The 19,960-nt window shown below is 48.1% G+C and overlaps 1 protein-coding gene across 1 annotated transcript in view; it reads right to left on the reverse strand.

The window, feature by feature from the left end:
* DHX33 (DEAH-box helicase 33) overlaps positions 1-19,960 on the reverse strand; it is a 74,182-nt gene that overhangs the window by 21,598 nt on the left and 32,624 nt on the right. The window contains exons 5-7 of the mRNA XM_029613794.1: positions 8,224-8,409; positions 6,721-6,832; positions 5,735-5,894 (exon numbers count right to left, since the gene is read on the reverse strand). Of these exons, the coding sequence (XP_029469654.1) occupies positions 5,735-5,894; positions 6,721-6,832; positions 8,224-8,409 (458 nt within the window). The remainder of the gene's footprint in view (positions 1-5,734; positions 5,895-6,720; positions 6,833-8,223; positions 8,410-19,960) is intronic.

The raw sequence follows: 19,960 nt of genomic DNA on the forward strand, positions 1-19,960 counted from the left end.
ACACGCACAGGTTGCAAAATTACACAGCAGGGTTCTTAAGGATCTCATGAACAATCTGCAGCTTGTGGACCCTTGGAGACTCCAATACCCTCACTTCCGATCCTATAGTTATTATTCCAAACCACGATTCCTATTCCTGAATAGATTATATCTTGGTGGCTAAGTCACTTTTCCCACTATATTTAGAATACAGAGGTAGGCATCGTCTCATGGTCAGACCATGCTCCTATTAGCCTGGACCTCATCATGCAGGGGGACAGAGTGGGAAGTCAGTTTTGGAGACTTAATGATTCTATATTGAATGATCCATCCTATGTACAACACATTTCCCAAGCCATTAATGACTTCTTCGGAACCAATGATAGCTCTGTTGATTCCCCTGTGGTGGTCTGGGATTGTTTCAGGGCATACATCAGAGGCCTTTTTATTTCTCGCTCCTTGTTTCTCAAGAAACGAAAAGAATGAGGCAAGCTCCCAGCTGCAGGATGAGATACGCCTTCTCTCAAAGCAACATATTCAGAGTGGATCCCCAGCTATTTTGACTCGCCTCACTAAAGCCGGAGAGGATCTCCATAGACTGGAAGCTGATTGTATCGCTCATTCCCTGCAACTCTCTCGCCAAGAGCACTTTGAAGGAGGTGAGAAGGCAGTGTAGCTGTTGGCCAATAAACTGAAGAAAAAAACCCCCAAAAAAAACCCCTTACCTTTCAAAATTATATCGTAAAAATTAAAAATGACCTAGGTGAGATATTATCAACTTTGTCAAAGATTGGCCAGCAATTCCTTAAATTTTACCAAACTTTATATACTGCTGAATCCCAGATCGCCCCAGAAGCCATACATTCATATTTGAGCTCCATTTCGCTCCCCCATCTCACTATGGAGATGAGGGACTTCCTTGATGCGGATATCTCCACCCCAGAACTGCTGCTGGCTATTAGGGGTCTCAAAGCAGGAAAGGCTCCTGGTCTCGATGGACTCACTGCAAAATTTTATAAGTCCTTCGCCCCTCAGCTGGTTACACATCTGCAAAAATTATTCAATCACCCATGGACTGGAGACTCTTTACTACCAGATTTAAACCTTGCAGGCACTACAATTATAGCCAAATCAGGCCAGGACCCCACACTCTATGGCTCGTACTGCCCAATATCCCTGATTAATCTTGATTTAAAGCTACTGGCCACAGTGCTTGCAGCCCGCTTGAATGGCTTTACTGCCCGTATTATTCACCCGGACCAAGCTGGTTTCATTCCAGGCAGGATGGCCAGCGACAATGTTCAGAAAATTATAAATATAATCTGGGGGGCGCATAATCAGCACCTGCCCTTTCTTCTTTGAGACTCTGAAGGTTATGAACTTTGGTGACTCCTTTTAAAATTGGATCCAAGCCCTTTATAATAAACCCAAAGCGTGTCTGAAAATAAATGGGGAATACTCGGATACTTTTAATGTGCAACAGGGCACTAGACAAGGTTGTCCCCTCTCACCCATACTATTTGCCATATTTTTGGAGCCCTTGGCCATTACCATCCGTAATAATGCTCTTATTGTTGCGCTCCTCCCGCGGTTGGAGCACGGGAGGCGCTTACCTGCGCGGCCCGGAGACAGCAGAAGCCGGGGCCTTGCCTGCTGACTTCCTCAACGCCGTGTGTTCCCATAGCCCGGCTGCCATCTTGCTGGCACAGCAGGAGCCATGCCGGGATCCCTCAATGCGGCAGGAGGCCGCCGACCCTCCTTGCTCCCTCCGGGGGGGGGGGCCTTCGTCCCCAGTCCTTCCTGTGGCAGGGAAACCGCTCCTCGACCTGCTTTCACGGCTTGGACGCCGCCGTTCCCTCGTCGGCCTGTTCCGGCTCCTCCTCACACTGCCCTGCATTGCCGGTGTCCAAGGTCCAGGACTTCCTCTTCCTGCTCCTCCTAGGGGGCAGGCCCACGGCTCTTTTCCTCTTTTAAAGTTACAGTGCAGGTGTGGCCCTCTTGGACTCCTCCCTGGGCGTAATCTCTTCAAGCCCTACAAAAGGGTCTCTTCGCCACTTCAAGCTTGCCTTCGCAAGGAGCTAGTCCTCCAGGAGCAAGTTCTTTCCAGAACTTCCTGTCTTCCGCTCCAGCCTGGCATCTTTTGTTAAGAACATGCCATACTGGGTCAGACCAAGGGTCCATCAAACCCAGCATCCTGTTTCCAACAGTGGCCAATCCAGGCCATAAGAACCTGGCAAGTACCCAAAAACTAAGTCTATTCCATGTTACTGCTGCTAGTAATAGCAGTGGCTATTTTCTAAGTCAATATAATTAATAGCAGGTAATGGACTTCTCCTCCAAGAACTTATCCAATCTTTTTTTAAACACAGCTATACTAACTGCACTAACCACATCCTCTGGCAACAAATTCCAGAGTTTAATTGTGCGTTGAGTGAAAAAGAACTTTCTCCGATTAGTTTTAAATGTGCCACATGCTAACTTCATGGAGTGCCCCCTAGTCTTTCTATTATCCGAAAGAGTAAATAACAGATTCACATCTACCCGTTCTAGACTTCTCATGATTTTAAACACCTCTATCATATCCTCCCTCAGCCGTCTCTTCTCCAAGCTGAAAAGTCCTAACCTCTTTAGTCTTTCCCCATAGGGGAGCTGTTCCATTCCTTTTATCATTTTGGTAGCCCTTCTCTGTACCTTCTCCATCACAATTATATCTTTTTTGAGATGCGGCGACTAGAACTGTACACAGTATTCAAGGTGCGGTCTCACCATGGAGCGATACAGAGGCATGATGACATTTTCCGTTTTATTCACCATTCCCTTTTTAATAATTCCCAACATTCTGTTTTCTTTTTTGTTCCGTTCCAAGTTCCTGTTCCATGGTCCGTGATGTTCCAAGTTCCTGATGTCTTGTGTGGCTCCACCGTCACGTCCCTGCGTGGTCCGCGACCAGCCCGGTGGGGGTTGTGTAGGGCGCACAGTGGCCGAGTGGAGCGCGATCATCCCTAATGGGGTGTGTAGGGCGCTTGGTGGGATTCCTGTGGTTGTCGCTGAGGAACTTCTATATCTTTGATTTCCTCAGCAGTGCAAGTCTCCGAGTCCTTGTTTTAATCCTGAATCTGAACCCCTTCTTGGTTCGGAGCTCCTTGCACTTGCTCATCCTTTAACGTCTGAGTCTTCCTAGCGCTCAGAGTCCTCCCAAGTCCTTGTCTGAGTCCTCTCTCATCGGATCTTCAATTACAGTGCTCATCTAGTCTCCTGTGACCTTCTCAGACTTGGACTTGTCTCACCGCAGGGGCACACACCACTTGTCCTGCGCTGGGAAGCACTCCCTAGCGCTCCCTTCCAACACAGCGCAATAGATTGTGAAGGCCTCCGAATGTCCCATGCTCAAGGACGCCCACAGTGCAACACTTATTGATGGCTTTATCTTAGGAACAGAGACCTACAAAGCTTTCGTTCTTTGCAGATGACATTCTATTTACAGTTAGTAATCTCCACACCTCACTGCAGGCTACTGAAAATAATTTGGCTTCTTTTAGTGCCATTTCTGGCTTTAAAATTAATTGGGATAAGTCGGAAATATTGAATGTTTCTTGCGATTCCCAAACTACAACGTATTTGAAATCCAAACATCCATTTAAATGGGCTCAGTCCAAAATTTAAATATTTAGGGGTCTATCTTGGTGAAAATCTATCCGATCTTTTTCAATTGAACTATGCCCCCTTGTTCCAGACAATTGAGAGGGACATGGATCGATGGTCATGCCTTACCATCTCCTGGCTTGGCAGGATTGTTGTCATTAAGATTAATATCTTGCCAAGGCTACCATATCTATTCCAAACTCTTCCAATCCCATTAGCATACACGACTCTAAAACGCTGGCAAAAGAAATAGATGCGATTCATTTGGCAGCACCGCCCTCCTAGGGTAGCCAGGTCTATTTATTTATTTATTTATTTTAATATACCGACATTCGATCTGAGATATCACACTGGTTTACATTCAGGTACTGTAGGTATTTCCCTATCCCCAGAGGGCTTACAATCCAAGTTTGTACCTTAGGGAACGCAGGGTAAAGTGACTTGCCCAAGGTCACAAGGAGTGACAGCAGGACTCGAACCCTGGTCTCCTGGTTCGTAGCCCACTGCTCTAACCACTAGGCTATTCCTCCTCAAAACAAGCTTGAAGGGGGCTTGGGACTCCCAAACCTGTCCTGGTACTACGCTGCATTGCAGCTTGGTCCCATCATTGACTGGCATTGTGTTCCAATGGCAAAACATTGGGTACAAATTGAACAGACCTGGTCTACAGGAGACATGCCACTGCAAGCTATGGTTTGGCAGCCCAAGCACACATGGGGCCCGTGCCCTAATTTAGCTCCCACTACTAGACACACATTGAATGTTTGGTCCACATGGAAGGATAAATTGGTAGGCTCGGCCTCGTACTTTTACTCATCTACTCTCTTCCATAATACCACTTTTACTCCATGCATTCCCTCCCTGTCCTTCTCTGCCTGGAAAACTAGATATTTCACTCAAGTTGCCCATTTCCTGCCAAATGATAAAATAATTCCCTTTGCCGACCTGCAGGTCGCACATGATTTGCCACCATCTGAATTTCTAACATACCTCCAGATAGCTCATTTCATAGCTGCCTTGCAGAGGCAATCCCAACTGGCCTCTAAAGAGATCCCTGTTCGAGGGGTATTGCACCCAATCTCAGTTGGTAAAGGGTCTGATTACCAAAATGTATAAATTACTGAATACTTGGTTAAAGACTAAGCCCACTCATGTAACTGCCTGGGAATGAGACTCGGGTATATCACTTTCTGAAGAACAATGGTCTCTGATATTCATGCTCTCTGATATTCATGAAAACCAAGTCTGTTTCGATCTCCTCCTATACAGTTGAGCATAGCTATAAAGTACTATTTAGATGGTACATAGCGCCCACTCGACTAAGAAAATTCAATCCTCGGATTAGTGGGTTATGCTGGCGTAATTGCTCTCTACCAGGCTCTTTTCGACATATGTGGTGGGATTGCAAACATATTCAAAGCACCTGGCTGCAATTACGTATTTTCCTTTCAAGCATTTTAAAAACATCCATCCACTTAGCCATAACACATGCACTCCCTCTATTTGCATGAGGAAGATTTCCCTCCTCACACCCATACTTTTATTCAGAATTGTTGTACTGCATTGAGAATGGAGATTGCTTATTCTTGGAAAAGACCATATGCTCCGACCTTTCAGAAGGTCCTGAAGAGACTGGACAAAACTTGCACAATGTATAAAATAACTGCGGCCAAACAACACAGGATGGACAAGTTTCACAAGGTTTGGATGCCCTACTTAACCTGGAGGCGGGCACATCCTACGTATAGCACTCCTATGGCTGGTAACCCAGGGCACTAACACCGCCACCATCAATATACATGTTGGTTCCTTTTATATCTACCTCTTACATTATTATTGGTCTTTCCTGAGTGTACTCCTGCATATGTTGCTATTAGTTAAGATTATTGGTTATCCGCGATCCTTTGTATAATTTGATGTTTAGGAAAACAGCACGAAGGGGGGAGGGGGGTAAGGGGAATTAGTTTATAAAATTGGAACGTTGTCCTTGATACTTGATGATGTATAAGCCTATGGGCCATGATATGTTTGGTTTGTTGTTATCTTTTTCAAGGATTACAATAAAAATTATAAATTAAAAAAAAAAAAAAAGTCATGGGAAACCTCCACTTACCTCTGTATCTCTGGAACGGTCATTTTATCAAATTTCTCAAACTCGTCCTCTGTGTAGAGTCGGTAACAGACCCCGCTGTCCTCACGCCCAGCACGGCCCGTCCTCTGCCAGGCCTGGGCTTTCGACACACGCTGTACGGCTAAGACCTCAAGGCCGCTTTCTATAAAAGGCAAAAGGGTATTTCTTAGCACGAGAGGTATTCCCCCCCCACCAAACGCATGAGACAGATAGGAAAAGCTGGAAAACAGCAAGGCCAGTAACTGTCGGGGCTACCAAGCAACCTGGTGTCTGGAAGGAGACTTTTGGCCAGTCCTGGTTTTTAAAGTCGCAGCCTGGTGCCTTCTGAGATTTGTGCTTCTGCTTCTTCCATTTGAAATCCGCACCCTGAAGCACGGACCAGAATGCTTCAGGGTGGGGATGTCAAAAAACCTGGATTAGCCTAAAGTTGTTCTCCAGAAACAGGGGCAATGGGCAGCTCTGACCTATGGGTTTCAGGTAGAATATTGATTGACTGCACTATTGCAATTCTACGTTACAGTCACAGAAAGAATCTTTTTTTTTTTTTTTTTTTAAGCTCAGCGAAGGGGAACCCTTTTAAAAACGGACACAATCACAGTGCTGGAAACAAGACAGGGCACCCTCTCTAAACAGCCCTTACCACAAGGGAACAGAGAAGAAGAAAAGTGTCCCATAAGAATCCCTTCAAAGGCATTCCAGAATCAAAGAGACCCCCATCAAAACAAGACACAGCTAATAAAATTGGAACTGAAGTCCTGAAAACCCACTGCAGAGACGTCGGCCTAGTTCACTTTCACCCGACATTGGTGAATTTTTTTATTTCTTGATTTTTTTTTTTTTTTTTTTTTTTTTTTTTTTTTTTAACAGGGCACGACTCCCGACATTGACTAGAGAAACATAGCCAAAGGCAGCTCCCAAACAGCTCCGTGAATTTATGACTTCAAGAACTGAAATCCCTGTGCTCTCACCAGGGCTGTACTTCTTGGCTTTCACCATGCCTGTGTCAACAACGTACTTTATCCCCGTGATGGTAATGGAGGTTTCGGCTATGTTAGTAGAGAGGATCACTTTGCGACAGCCCTAAGGGAGAAATGAAAACATTCAGATGGTACTCAGCATCTACAGTGATGCGTACACATATCTATCTATCTATCTATAGGAGGCCTTTTTTTTTTTTTTATCTGAACTGCTGCTTTCTACTTCCAGCTCAATTGGAACAAGGGCTGGAATCTGCAACTTGTACCTTCCCCACGACTGCCTGGGAATTTTTTCCCCTGATGTATATCCCCTCCCAGATTTTTTTTTTTTTACACTTTTAATTCAGTCATCGCCTGATGTACGACAGTGTACGACGCCCAGTCATTGGCTGGGCGTCGTACACCATATCTCCACCCGGCTCCCTGCAATTACAGGCACTACATCCGACCACTAGGTTTCGTTGTCGCCTGACGACTGATTCTTCCCCTTTCCCACTCTCTTCCCACCACAGGGGCTGCCAGTGCTGCTTCCACAGCATCCTTAGCCCTAGAGATCCTGGATCAAAAATTAAAGCCAGATCCTGCTGCATGGCTTTATGCGGCAGTACCGCTAAGCCAGGGGGCCGGTCCATATTAGGGTGATGTAAAACCATTAGCGCAGAGAGGGGGAAAGTCCCACGCTTAGTACTGCTGCAGAAGTACTAAGCAAGAGTCTTCAAAATATCAGAGGGGGAGGGGAAAAATATGTAAAACTTTTGGATCTGTTACCCTCCTTTTGCTATGGGCTTTTGCTCATTATGGTTGTGTATTGTTGTTTGCATGGATCCAATAAAGACGATTATATACAAAAAAAAAATAAAAAATCATCAGCTTGCCTCTTTCTTGGCTCTGTCTCCATCTCTTTTGGTATTATTCCTAGAAATGGGTCTCCTTTCATGAAATATCCTTCCCTGAGCCCTCTCTACACTACTTCATATTAAATTCATGTTTTTCCTGCATCAGGACTGATGTCTTCAAGGAGTTCATCAGCAGGGCATTACCTTGATTTACACAGATTCACAATAGTGGACATGGCCACAAAGAAGCAGCTCTGGAAACTCTGAACACAAATATAATTTTATCTCGAACTAAAAGGGGAGCAACCCCAATGATGCTCTTTATTTTGCTTGCATTAAACTTGTTGATGTGTTATTGCCAGTACTGCAGCTTTAGCAGCGTCATAGGTAGTTTGAGTAGTGCTCTACGTCCACACACCAATGGTGGTCTCAGTTAAAGAACACATATACTGCTTACCAACATTGGCAAATGCAAATTTACTGGCATCAACAAACCTTTGTATTCTCTGGCTCTTTTCTCATGCACCATTTTTTTCTGGCTACTATTAAATTAAATCACCCATTTTCTGATAACAACATATGATTTATGCGGCCTGCAAGCAGGGAAGGTGTCAAGTGTTGTGCAACCTAGAGTGTCACTCAGGCAGGGTTTCCTCACCTTGGGTGTGCTCTGGAAGACCCGAAGCTGCTGGGAGTGGGGGAGGGAGGCATACAATGGCATCACCATCATTTGTGGATGCACATCCGGGAGATGCTTGGCAATGTCCCTGCAGGTTTTGGTCATTGCTTCGATTTCTTCCTGGCCTGTCAGAAACACCAAGATATCCTGAGAAGAAGGTGCTTCCTTCAAAAAAAAAAAAAAAAAAATGATAATGAAAATGATTGCTTTCTGCACTGGGAATGGCATCCCAGCAGATCCCAGCAGGCTGATTTATTTATGGAGCATCTCTGTCCCAAATCATTTTACAGGTTCTAAAAGCAGTAATGAATTGATAAGTAAGGAATGGAACAGGAAGGAGACGAGAGGGAAAGTAGGAAGGGGTTGCGAATCGGTAAAACCCAGAGAAGAGGAAAAGATGATCTGCTTCCCATAGAGAGAGAGAGAATCTTTGTTAATTAAACAGCCGGGATGATGGCTGCAGAATGGCTCTTTCAAATGCTGAACCTATCGAAAACTTACTAAAAACTTACCAAAAATCCAGCAATATCAACTCACTCCTCTACTACAGACTATATCACACTGAAACAAACTTAAAGACACGCAAAATATATCTAAGACTAGTGTGGTGGCCAGACAAGCGGGCGTCAGTCCAGCAACAACTGATGTAGAGCACCAGTACTTACAGACTAGCTGAGATCTGCCTTCCCTACCTAATGATGCCATGATTGGCTCGGTGGCTCCTGGCCGGTGGATGTGACCCAGGCCTGCTCTCTGGACCATCAGATTTTGTTTCGCCTTAGAGAAATCAGCATATCAGGATGTGTCCTTAGCTGGCTCGAGACCTATTTATCATGTCCCTCTCATCAGATTAGAACTGCTAACACTCAATGTTCAGGTAGGTCAATCCCAATGAGTGGGTTATGCACCTCTGCCAGCAAATGGAGACGGAGCAAAAGCTGACGTCACAGCTATAATAGTCCCATCCCGACATCAGCCTGCCAGTATTTTCCTTCTCCAGCAGATAGTTTACACACATTTCCCTTCGGCAATTGCCTGCGAGTAAAAAAAAAAAAAAAAAAAAGAGATACAGAAGAAAAGACGACAGAAGTTGGAAAGGAGATATCTATGTAGCACCGCTTGCTTCCTGAGAGATACTGTGTTGTCCCTACCTCAGTAGAGAGCCTCAGTCCAGTAGCCTGGACTGGTGTGGACCTAAATTCCAATTAGCGGTTGCAGGCTGAGAGGCTTGGGGTGAGCCCTCTCCTCCCGTAGCCGGGGCCCATTCCTGCTCTCAGCCAGGGAGGGCTGAGTTCAGGTAAAAGTCTTTATTACTTTTGAAAAAAAAAATATGCGATAGGAAGATAGCAGGAGATGGTTCTGTTTCCTCGGCATTTGGCTGTCCCGCTCACGTCTTTGGGGAGTTCTGTGAGATGAGAAGAGACTATAGGCACGGCAGGTCGAGCAGCTGTTTGGTTAGGTCCCGCTTCCAGGCTACTCCCATTTTGGTGCGTGGTAGGCCATGGGGTACTTTTGCACACTTTTTTGCTGCAGACTGTCGGTATGCACTTGTGCATCCGGGTGTACATCCATTCTCGTTTGTGTGTGCAACTGGGCGTTCTTCCTTCTGGACGCACATCTAGTCTGTCCTGGGCATCCAGTTTGACTGACCAGTAGAACAAGAGGCCTAGGCGCGTGGGCGAACATTTTTTATGCATCCATATTAGGCGCACATGTACGCACGGGAAAGCTAGGTATGAGCCTTCTTGGGCTGTGCGCTTATAGCATGGCGCCTGCGGCAAAAAAAACCTAAGTGCCTATCTATCTGTGCTGCCTACCACATCAGAGCCATTCAGCTGGAGCTTTCTTTACGCCTGTGTCAGCGCTGCCTGGATGCTCATAGAGATTTGCCTCCTTCTGATTCTTCCGACTATTGTCCATCTCCTCAGTCTGAGGGGAGTAGGACCGAGGGAGATACAGCAGGAGTGTCCCCTCCCTTGATTGATACATGGGTCGAGTCCTCAGGGGACACTGGCTCGCAGGATGTCAAGTTTGGGCCTATGGGCCTAGAATGGACCTGGCCTCCTTTTCCTGGGTTGAATTCTTCCAGGGTTTGCAGACATTTCTACAGGGCCAGTCTGCTGAAGTGGCAGTTCCTATTAAGGTAGCTCCGTGCACTCCTCTGCCTGTCTCCACGGTCAAGCACCATAGTGGTGTGGTTCCACAGAGCTCAAATGCAGGTGGATCAAGATGATACCGATGACGACGGTGGGGATGGGGACATTCCCCCACATTTGAAGCTATACAGAACTCTTCTACATTTCAGAGAGATGAGTTGCCAGGTTTGATATCCCAGAATCTGTAGAGCCTTGGAGTGGCTGGGCCTGACTCCTTGGGGACGCAGAAGGAGGATCTTTCCCCTCCTGGATGCAATCCAGGAGTTGATTGATTGATCTGGAATGGGATGTGCCAGAAATGTCCTTTGAAGGAGGACACATCTTAGCAGGTTTATGCCCTTTGGATCCGCAGGCCAGAGAGCAGTTGCATTTCCCTAAGGTGGATGCCTCGGTATATTCTGTCATTAAACGTATCGCCATCGCAGTAGAGGGAGGTGTGGCACTGAAAGATGCTCAGGATAGGAGGGCTGAAGCTATCCTAAAGCAAGCCTTTGAGGTAGTGACAATGAACTTGCAAATTGCTTCTTGTTGCACCTTGGTAGCTTCGTCTACCTTGCGGCTTTGTGAAGAGTCTGGCGACGTTGGGTCTGATTTAGGACCTGTGGTAGAACTGGGGGCCACCTTCTTTGCTGATGCAGGCTCTGACTTGGTACGCACAGCCACCGGAGGAGCTGCTTCAGTTATTGCAGCCAGGTGACAGCTGTGGCTGTGCAACTGGTCCACAGATAGTATTCCAAAATCCAATCTGACTAAGCTGCCTTTCAAAGGCTCGCTTTTGTTTGGCAGCGAATTGGAAAATATGCAAGTAAATGGGGAGAGACCCAGGTCCCGCATTTGCTGGAGGATAAGCAGCCAGTTTCCCGGACTTCTCGGGCAAGTGGCCGCTCTCAAGACTACTGGTGTTTTTGGCCTTATAAGGGAGGTTCTTCAAAGAGACCCCGTCCCTTCCAGAGATCTTAGTCCTTCCTCTCCCGAAGTCCTCGAAAGGATACAGGCTACGCAGGGGAACAGTCAATGAAGGGTCTTTATCTTCCCATCCGGATATGTCCCATTTCTTGCAGGGACTTAAAAGATCTTCACCCCCCATTGCGGCTTCTGGTGCCTTTTTGGGATTTTAAATTGGTCCTTGCGTTCTTGGCTGGATCGACTTTTCAACCACTCCATATTCTTTCCTTGTGCCTGCTTACTTTGAAGACCGTTTTTCTGGTAGCAATCTGTTCTGCTCGTCAGGTCTCTGAGCTGCAGGATCTCTCCTGCCGTGAGCCCTTTTCTCCGTATGACTCCAGGAGCGGTTCAGCTTCAGACTGTGCCTTCCTTTTTGCCCAAAGTGGTTTCGGACTTTCATTTAAATCAATCCATTTCCCTGCCTGCCTTGGACAGGGACAGAGATGAAGGTGAGTACCACCTTTTGCATTCCATGGTTGTCGTCAAGTGTCATTTACTGCGCTACTTGGAGGTGATTAAGATTGTTCCGAAGTCTAATCACCTGTTTGTGCTCCATGGTGGAGATAAACAGGGAACACCAGCGATGCATGCAACGATTGCCCACTGGGTTAAGGAAGTCATTACGGCAGCCTATGTAGCTGCTGGGGTTGCCTTTCCGAACAGATTAGACCGCATTCCACAAGGGCTCAGGTGGTATTGTGGGCAGAGCTTCGTTTATTGCTGAAATTTGCCAAGTGGTGAAATGGTCATCTTTGCACACCTTCTGCAAGCATTACCTCTTGGATGTTAGGGCTAGGAAGGACTTCACTTTTGCATGGGCGGTTTTGACTGGGCCGCTGAAGCCTCCAGCCCTTTAAGGATTAGCTTTTGTACATCTCACTTGTTGAGACTGACTTTTCTGCACGCTAACGAAGGAGAAATTACTACTTACCTGATAATTTCCTTTCCTTTAGTGAAGGGTAGGTCAATCTCAATCCCAGACCCACTCTTGGCTGCTGGATTTGGATTTTGTGGTTAGCCTTCTTAGGGCGAGCGATGCAGAGTATAATTCCTGTCCTTCATTGATAACTGGTAAGTGGCTTCTCTAGCCCTTAGTCTGCTAGATATGTTCTTTCTTTTGGTTGAGCTCAGAGTTCCCATTGATTGAGAAACACAAATGGTTGCCTATTGCTAATAATTTTCAAGTTTAATCAGGATTGTGAACAGTTTGGCTTTTCCAGAGAATACTGGTGGGTTGATGTCGGGGTGGGACTAAGTAGCCATAATTTCAGCTTTTGCTCCATCTCCATCTGCTGGCAGAGGTGCATAACTCACTCATTGGGACTGACCTACCTTTTATCAGGTAATGCAGAAATTATCAGGTAAGCAGTAATTTCTGCATTGTTCTCAATGGCACAATATCTCCACCGGGCTTTGCTCTGTCTTCGCTACTTTTTAACATCTATTTGGCAGCTACCAGCAAAATCTAGTAAGACTTTGGGTGGCTAATCCTATCTATGCCGATGGGAGTCAGTTCTATATCCACTTGCAGCCCTCCTGGACCAAGACATAGGAAAATTAGTTCTTACCTGTTAATTTTCGTTCCTGTAGTACCACAGATCAGTCCAGACCATGGGTTGAGCCTCCTGTCCAGCAGGTAGAGACAGACCAAAACTGAAAGGGTATCCTATATATGAGGACAGAGCCTACCCTGTAGCCCTTCAGTATAACCATTGTCAAAGCAGAGAAGATAAACACCATGGAACAAGCAAGTAACAGAAGAACTCGAGCAAACAACAAGAGAACTCTGAACATTTTGAACAAGAGAAAACAGTGGATGGATGAATGAATGAACTTGTGCATGGACCCTCTTGCATGAATGCCCACAATCATCACAAGGATGCTTCCGGTGCCACCTATGAAGGAAAACATAGCATAAGGATCTTCGAGCGGACAGGAAGATAAAAAGGGAAGGGTGTCTGGACTGATCCATGGTACTACAGGAACGAAAATTAACAGATAAGAACTAATTTTCCTTTCCCTGTACATACCCAGATCAGTCCAGACCAAGGGATGTACCAGAGCTTCCCTAGATAGGGTGGGACCTTGACAGGCCCACTCGAAGCACCTGCCGCCCAAAGGAACCAAAAATTGGCACCTGAACATCAAGGCGGTAATGTCGAGCAAAAGTATGCAGGGACTTCCAAGTAGCTGCCCTGCATACCTCCTGCGGGGAGATAGACTGGCTCTCCGCCCAAGAAGCCGCCTGAGAACGCAGGGAATGAGCCTTAAAGCCCTCCGGGATCGGACATCTCAGACAGATGTAAGCCGACAAGATCGCTTCCTTCAACCAGCAAGATATCGTAGTCTTAGAGGCCTGTTTGCCCCTGTTCGAGCTACTCCATAAGACAAAAAGATGATCCAAGACTCGAAAATCATTAGTTACCTCTAGATAACGCATAAGCATGCTTTTCACGTCCAGACGGCGGAGATCATCCTCGCCCGGGGCTTGCAATGTCCGCCGGAGAGAACGCAGGGAGCTCCACCGACTGATTGACATGAAATGAAGACACAACCTTCGGTAAGAACGATGGAACCGTCTTAAGAGAGACCCCGGAATCCGAGAAACGTAAAAAGGGCTCGTGGCAAGACAACACTTGGATCTCAGACACCCGTCTGGCGGAGCAAATAGAAACCAGAAATACCGTTTTGAGTGTCAAGTCCTTGAGGGTGGAACAGCGAAGGGGCTCAAAAGAAGCTTGACAGAGCGCCCAAAGAACCAAATTCAAGCTCCACGAGGGACAAGAAGGATGCAACGGGGGCTTCAAATATTTGACCCCTTTGAGAAAACGGGCAATACCCGGATGAGATGCGACCGAGAAGCCATCGAGGCTTCCCAAGAGAGAACCGAGGGCAGACACCTGAACCCGGAGGGAGCCAAAGGACAAACTCTTAGAGAGGCCCCGCTGGAGGAACGAGAGGACTAACAAGACTGGGGCCGAACATGTCGTAACGCCCGTTTCCATGCAGGCCAGCTCGAAAACCTTCCAGACCCAGACATAGGCAAGGGAAGTAGAGGTTTTGCGGGCCCGCAAAATAGTGGAGATGACATCCTCAGCATATCCCCTCCACCTTAGCCTTCGCCGATCAAAAGCCAAGCCGCAAGACAGAAGCGATCTGCCTGGTCGAAAAATACGGGACCTTGACGGAGAAGGTATTGAAGGTGGCCGAGGCGAAGTGGACCGTCCGACGCGAGGTTGACTAGGTCCGCGAACCACGATCTGTGGGGCCACTCGGGAGCCACGAGAATGACCAGACCACTGTGAAGCTCTATCCGTCTGAGCACTTTCCCTATGAAGGGCCACGGAGGAAATATGTACAGCAGAACGTCGTGCGGCCATGGAAGGGCTAAGGCATCCACCCCTACTGAGCAGTGTTCCCGCCAGCAGCTAAAGAACTGGGGAGCCTTGGCATTGTTCAGAGTTACCATCAAGTCCAGGCGCGGGGGACCCCACCTGTCAATGATTAGCGCCATGGCGTCTGACAACTCCCACTTGCCTGAATCCAGATGCTGACGAATCAAGAAGTCGGCTTGCACATTGTCATTGCCCGCTATGTGAGAAGCTGCGAGGCAGTCCAGGTGCCGCTCTGCCCAAGCGAGAAGGCGACTTGCCTCAAGGGCCACCAGTCGGCTCCTGGTGCCCCCTTGGCGATTGATGTACGCCAAGGTAGTAGAATTGTCCGAGAGCACCCAGACTATCCATCGCTGAAGTAGTGGGAGAAATTCCTTGAGTGCTAGACGAACCGCCCGGGTCTCCAGGCGGTTGATGTGCCAGCAAGACTGGGTTGGGGACCAGTTCCCTTGCGTGGTCTGAGACTGGCAAACTGCTCCCCAACCAGACAGGCTGGCATCCGTCGTGACTACCGTCCACTGCGGGGTCCGAAGGGACATTCCACGGAGGAGGTGCTTGAGAGAAAGCCACCACTGTAATTCACTGATGGTAGAGTCTGAAAGCGGGAGCTGCATCTGAAACTGTTCAGATACCAACAGGCCAGCAAAGCTCTCTGTAATGGTCGCATATGTGCAAACGCCCAGGGGACCAGGTCGATCATGGAAGCCATGGTCCCCAGGACCTGCAGATAATCCCACGCCGCGGGGAGAGGCATGGAGAGAAAGCTCTGGAGCTGATCCATCAACTTGAAAGATCTCGAGTCTGGTAGAAAAACCTTGCTGACGCGGGTATCGAAGCGAGCCCCCAGGAACTCCAAGACCTGGGTCGGATGGAGATTGCTCGTGGAAAAATTGACTATCCAACCCAGGGACGAGAGAAGAGCAAGTACGCGGTCCACCGCCTGGCGGCATAGGGTCTCCAACTTGGCCCGGATTAACCAACTGTCCAAGTACGGATGGACAAGAACACCGTCCTTCTGAAGGGCTGCCGCCACCACCACCATCACCTTGGTAAACGTGCGCGGTGCCGTGGCGAGACCGAAGGGCAGGGCCCTGAACTGGAAGTGTTGACCCAAGATGTGGAACTAGAGAAACCTCTGATGTTCGGGACGGATCGATATATGCAGGTAGGCCTCAGTCAGATCGAGTGAGGCCAAACATTCCCCAGGATGGACGGCCGCTATCACCACCCAAAGGGTTTCCATCCGGAAATGGGGTACCTTGAGGGCCCGGTTGACCCTCTTGAGATCCAGGATGGGACGGAAGGAGTCGTCCTACTTTGGGACCACGAAGTAGATGGAGTATTGGCCGGTGCCGCGCTCCACCACCGGAACCGGGCAGATGGCCCCCAGCCTCTGGAGTCTGATAAGAGTCTGAGTCATCACAGCCTGCCTCCGGTGGCCGCACAGAGAAAGCATGTACAAGTCCGGGATGTCACGAGCAAACTCTAAAGCGTAGCCTTTGTCTATTGTTTCGAGGACTCACTGGTCCGACGTGATCATGGCCCATTCCTCCACTAACAGAGACAAATGACCACCTAAGTTGGGAACGGAGGGATGGGCCGGCGGGTAGCGGCATCTCGAAAGGGCCGACGGCCTCGAAAGGACTGGGGCCAAGACTGGACCCTAGAAGGATTTCCCCTAGAGAAGGCGCCCCTTGCTCTTGGGTTATATCGGTGTTGGCACCAGAAGCGGGTACAAGTAGGGAAGAAGGATCTAGCCTGTTTCGGGCGGTCCTCAGGCAACTTATGGACCTTGTTCTCCCTCAAGGATTTAATAAGTTCGTCCAGATCTTCGCCAAAGAGCAACTTACCTTTAAAAGGGAGAGTTCCCAGCTGTGTCTTAGAAGACGAATCAGCCGCCCAGTGTCAGAGCCAGAGGAGCCGTCTGGCCGAGACCACCAAAGCCATCGCCATCACCTGCACCCGGAACAAGTCGTATAGGGCATCCGCCCCATAAGCTATGGCGCCTTCCAACCCGTCAGCCTGCTCTGCCTCTGCAGACGGAAGGTCTTGGGTGCTGAGTAATTGTTGGACCCACCTAAGGCTTGCCCGCTGCATGAGACTGCTGCAGATGGACGCCTGAACACTCAAGGCCAGGATTTCAAAAATGCGCTTGAGATGGAATTCCAGCTTATGATCTTGGACATCCCTCAAGGCCGTAGCCCCCACACCGGGATGGTGGTATGCTTAGTGACCGCCGTCACAGAAGAGTCCACCTTAGGCATTTTCAATAACTCTAAACACTCCTCCGGGAGGGGATAAAGCTTTTCCATGGCCCTCCCAACCCGGAGGCCCGCCTCGGGGGCCTGCCATTCCCTGAGGAGCATTAATTTGTGCATGGGATGGAAGGGAAAGGAGCACGACAGGGCCCTAAGACCCGCTAGGACCGGATCTGAAGAAGCTGGCATTGCTGCCGAAAACTCATCCACCGGGGAACAGTCAATCCCCAATTCCTGGGAGATGAAGGGGAAAAGAGGCTCCAATTCTTCCTTGCGGAAGAGATGGAGGCTCCGGGGGTCATCCCCCTCCAGGGGGGTGGGGCGCAGCCAAATCTGGGTCCTGGTCCGGATCCTGGGCAGGCAGGGGGATGGGAATCACACGGACCCGGATCGCCCCCTGCCCATCAGGAGCCGCAGTGGAGGGAGGGACAGAGAGCCGAGGGATCTTAGCCGGAGGGGGGGGCCGTTTCCTCCTGCAAACTTGCTAAGTAGGATTTGTGCAGCAAAAGCACAAATTCAGTGGAAAAATGGGTCCTAACGCCCCCAGGGTGGGAGTCTGGATCTGGAAGAGGAGAGTGTGCGGGGCTCAAATCAGGGAGGGGGAGCACCGAAAAAAAAAAAATTAGGTCCGGAGCTTCAGGGAGCTCCGAGAAAGAAGCTGAAGAAAAACCCATAATGGCCGCCGTTCTCGCAGTTTGACGGCCTGGGAACGGCGGGGGTAATCGCTTTGGAGGCCTGGCCCAGGTCCCTGAGGGCATCGGGGACTCTGAGGAACCTTTCCCCCCCCAGTAAGCAGCAAGAGCAGAGTCCCTTCCGCGAAAGCAGGATTGAGGAATCCCCACAAGCTAAGCACAGAGGAGATAGTGGCATGGCTGCTAGGTGGGGGAGGGGCAGCACTAGAAATGAGCTGAGCTGCCGCTGCTGAGGGAGCAGAGGCACAGAATGAACTGTGCACGCTCACAATTCTCTCTCTAGAGCTGCAAGATTAAATAGGGAAGGCAGGAGCTCTCTCCTGATCCTGTCAGACTCCTCTTATTTAAAAATTTTTCTTTTTTTTTTTCTTTTTTTAACTCCAAAGAAGGGACAAAAACGGCCCCTGTCAGCAGCTACAGAATCAATGGATCCTAGTGAAGGGAAAGCAGTATAGGAGAGAGAGAGAGAGAGAAAAAAGCTGAACAGGGGGAGTGAATGGCACCACCAATTTTCACCCCTGCAGCTGAGGACCACCGGGAATAGGGAGCCTAGGCTATATAAAACAAGGGGCCAAGCCCCCCTAGGCCCCTGCAAGAGTAAGGAGACAGGGACTGTCTCCTGTAAATAGGATCCACAGAGTTCACACAAACCAAGAAAAACTGTTTCTTTTTTAAATGAATAACTCAGAAATACTTGCTTGATCCAAACACGATAGACACACAGAAGGAAAAAAATGCCTGAAAGGGACAAGCAGAAGTTAACCTGTTGGAGACAGACAAATACTGAAGGGCTACAGGGTAGGCTCTGTCCTCATATAGGATACCCTTTTAGTTTTGGTCTGTCTCCACCTGCTGGACAGGAGGCTCAACCCATGGTCTGGACTGATTCAGGTATGTACAGGGAACTGCTATGTTATCTCTCTGTATTTTGACCATTAGATCCTAGATGTCATACAAAAAAATTGTCCCTCAATCTGAATTAGACTGTTCTCCTGGTATTAAAACATCCATACAGCTTATACATCTCCCTCTATGTTAAAAGCCTTGGTGTTTGGATAGACTCCAAACTCTCTTTTCAACAGCAAAATAAAGCAATCATCATATCTGGGTTTTTTTTTTAAGCTACAAGTTTTTCGGGGGCTCAAATCTCTGCTCAGCTGTGATGATTTCAATCAGAAGTCCAGACTCTTACTTTACCGTTAGTGGACTATTGTAACATTGTCTACCGACACCTAAACTAGGCACACAAGATGTGCCCTCATAAGGAAGAACACAAATGAGAACGGGTGCGCACCGACAGTCTGCGGCAAAAAAGTGTGCGAAAATACCCCATGGCCTACTGCATGCCAAAACGGGAGTAGCCAGGAAGCGGGACCTAGTCAAACAGCTGCTCGACCCGCCGTGCTGGTCCTCTCTCTCCTCACCTCACAGAACTCCCCAGAAACATGATTGGGACAGCTTAATGCCAAGGAAAAGGAACCTTCTACTTGTACTCTAAAAGCCCTTCATCTCCTACCGAATGCTGCAGCGTGGGCCCGCATATTAGGGATCACGCCGGTGCTGTTCAGGCTCCACTGGCCCCCAATTCAATGGGGGTAAAGCTTAAGACTACTGTTATGGTGCACAACCTTCACTTTAAACTCCTTTCCTTGGACTAATGCTCTTTTGAGAATTTATCTCCCCACCAGGAATTTATGTTCTCTTAGCAGGGGGGCATGTTGCACATTCCCTCATACAAACTGGCTCGTTTACAAGAGACACAGGAAAGGGCTCGCTCTGTCGCGGTTCCAGAACCCTGGAACCCACCACCCATCAACCTGTGGCTAGAGACCGACACTAAAAAAATTCACAGCTGAGTTGAAGATATATTTATTAAATTAACTCAGCATTAGTTACTTTTGAGTGGGCCTCCTGTAGCTGGCCAAAGGTTATATAATCACTGTTTGTTTTATCTGAATCTGTAACTTAATTATTCGTTAGTGGGAAGTATAATTTTATGCATGTTTCTCTGTAGATAGTCTAGAGGCCTGTGCACCAGGCAATTTATAAATTTTAATAAAGTAGTGTAATATACATACAACAAGACAAATCACGCAAACACATTGCAGTTTTGTGGTCCTTCATATGTGTCATTGATCAGTTGTCATCCAGAGAGTTATGGAGACCTAAAGCAATTCTCAAATTTCATATTACATTGAGCTAGCTGTTCTTTAAAAGTTATCAAGTAATTTCAAACACAACAGCTAATGGGTTTTGACATGGGCCAGGTATCT

This window comes from Rhinatrema bivittatum, chromosome 8, assembly GCF_901001135.1.
Source record: "Rhinatrema bivittatum chromosome 8, aRhiBiv1.1, whole genome shotgun sequence".
In the NCBI taxonomy this organism is placed as follows: domain Eukaryota; kingdom Metazoa; phylum Chordata; class Amphibia; order Gymnophiona; family Rhinatrematidae; genus Rhinatrema; species Rhinatrema bivittatum.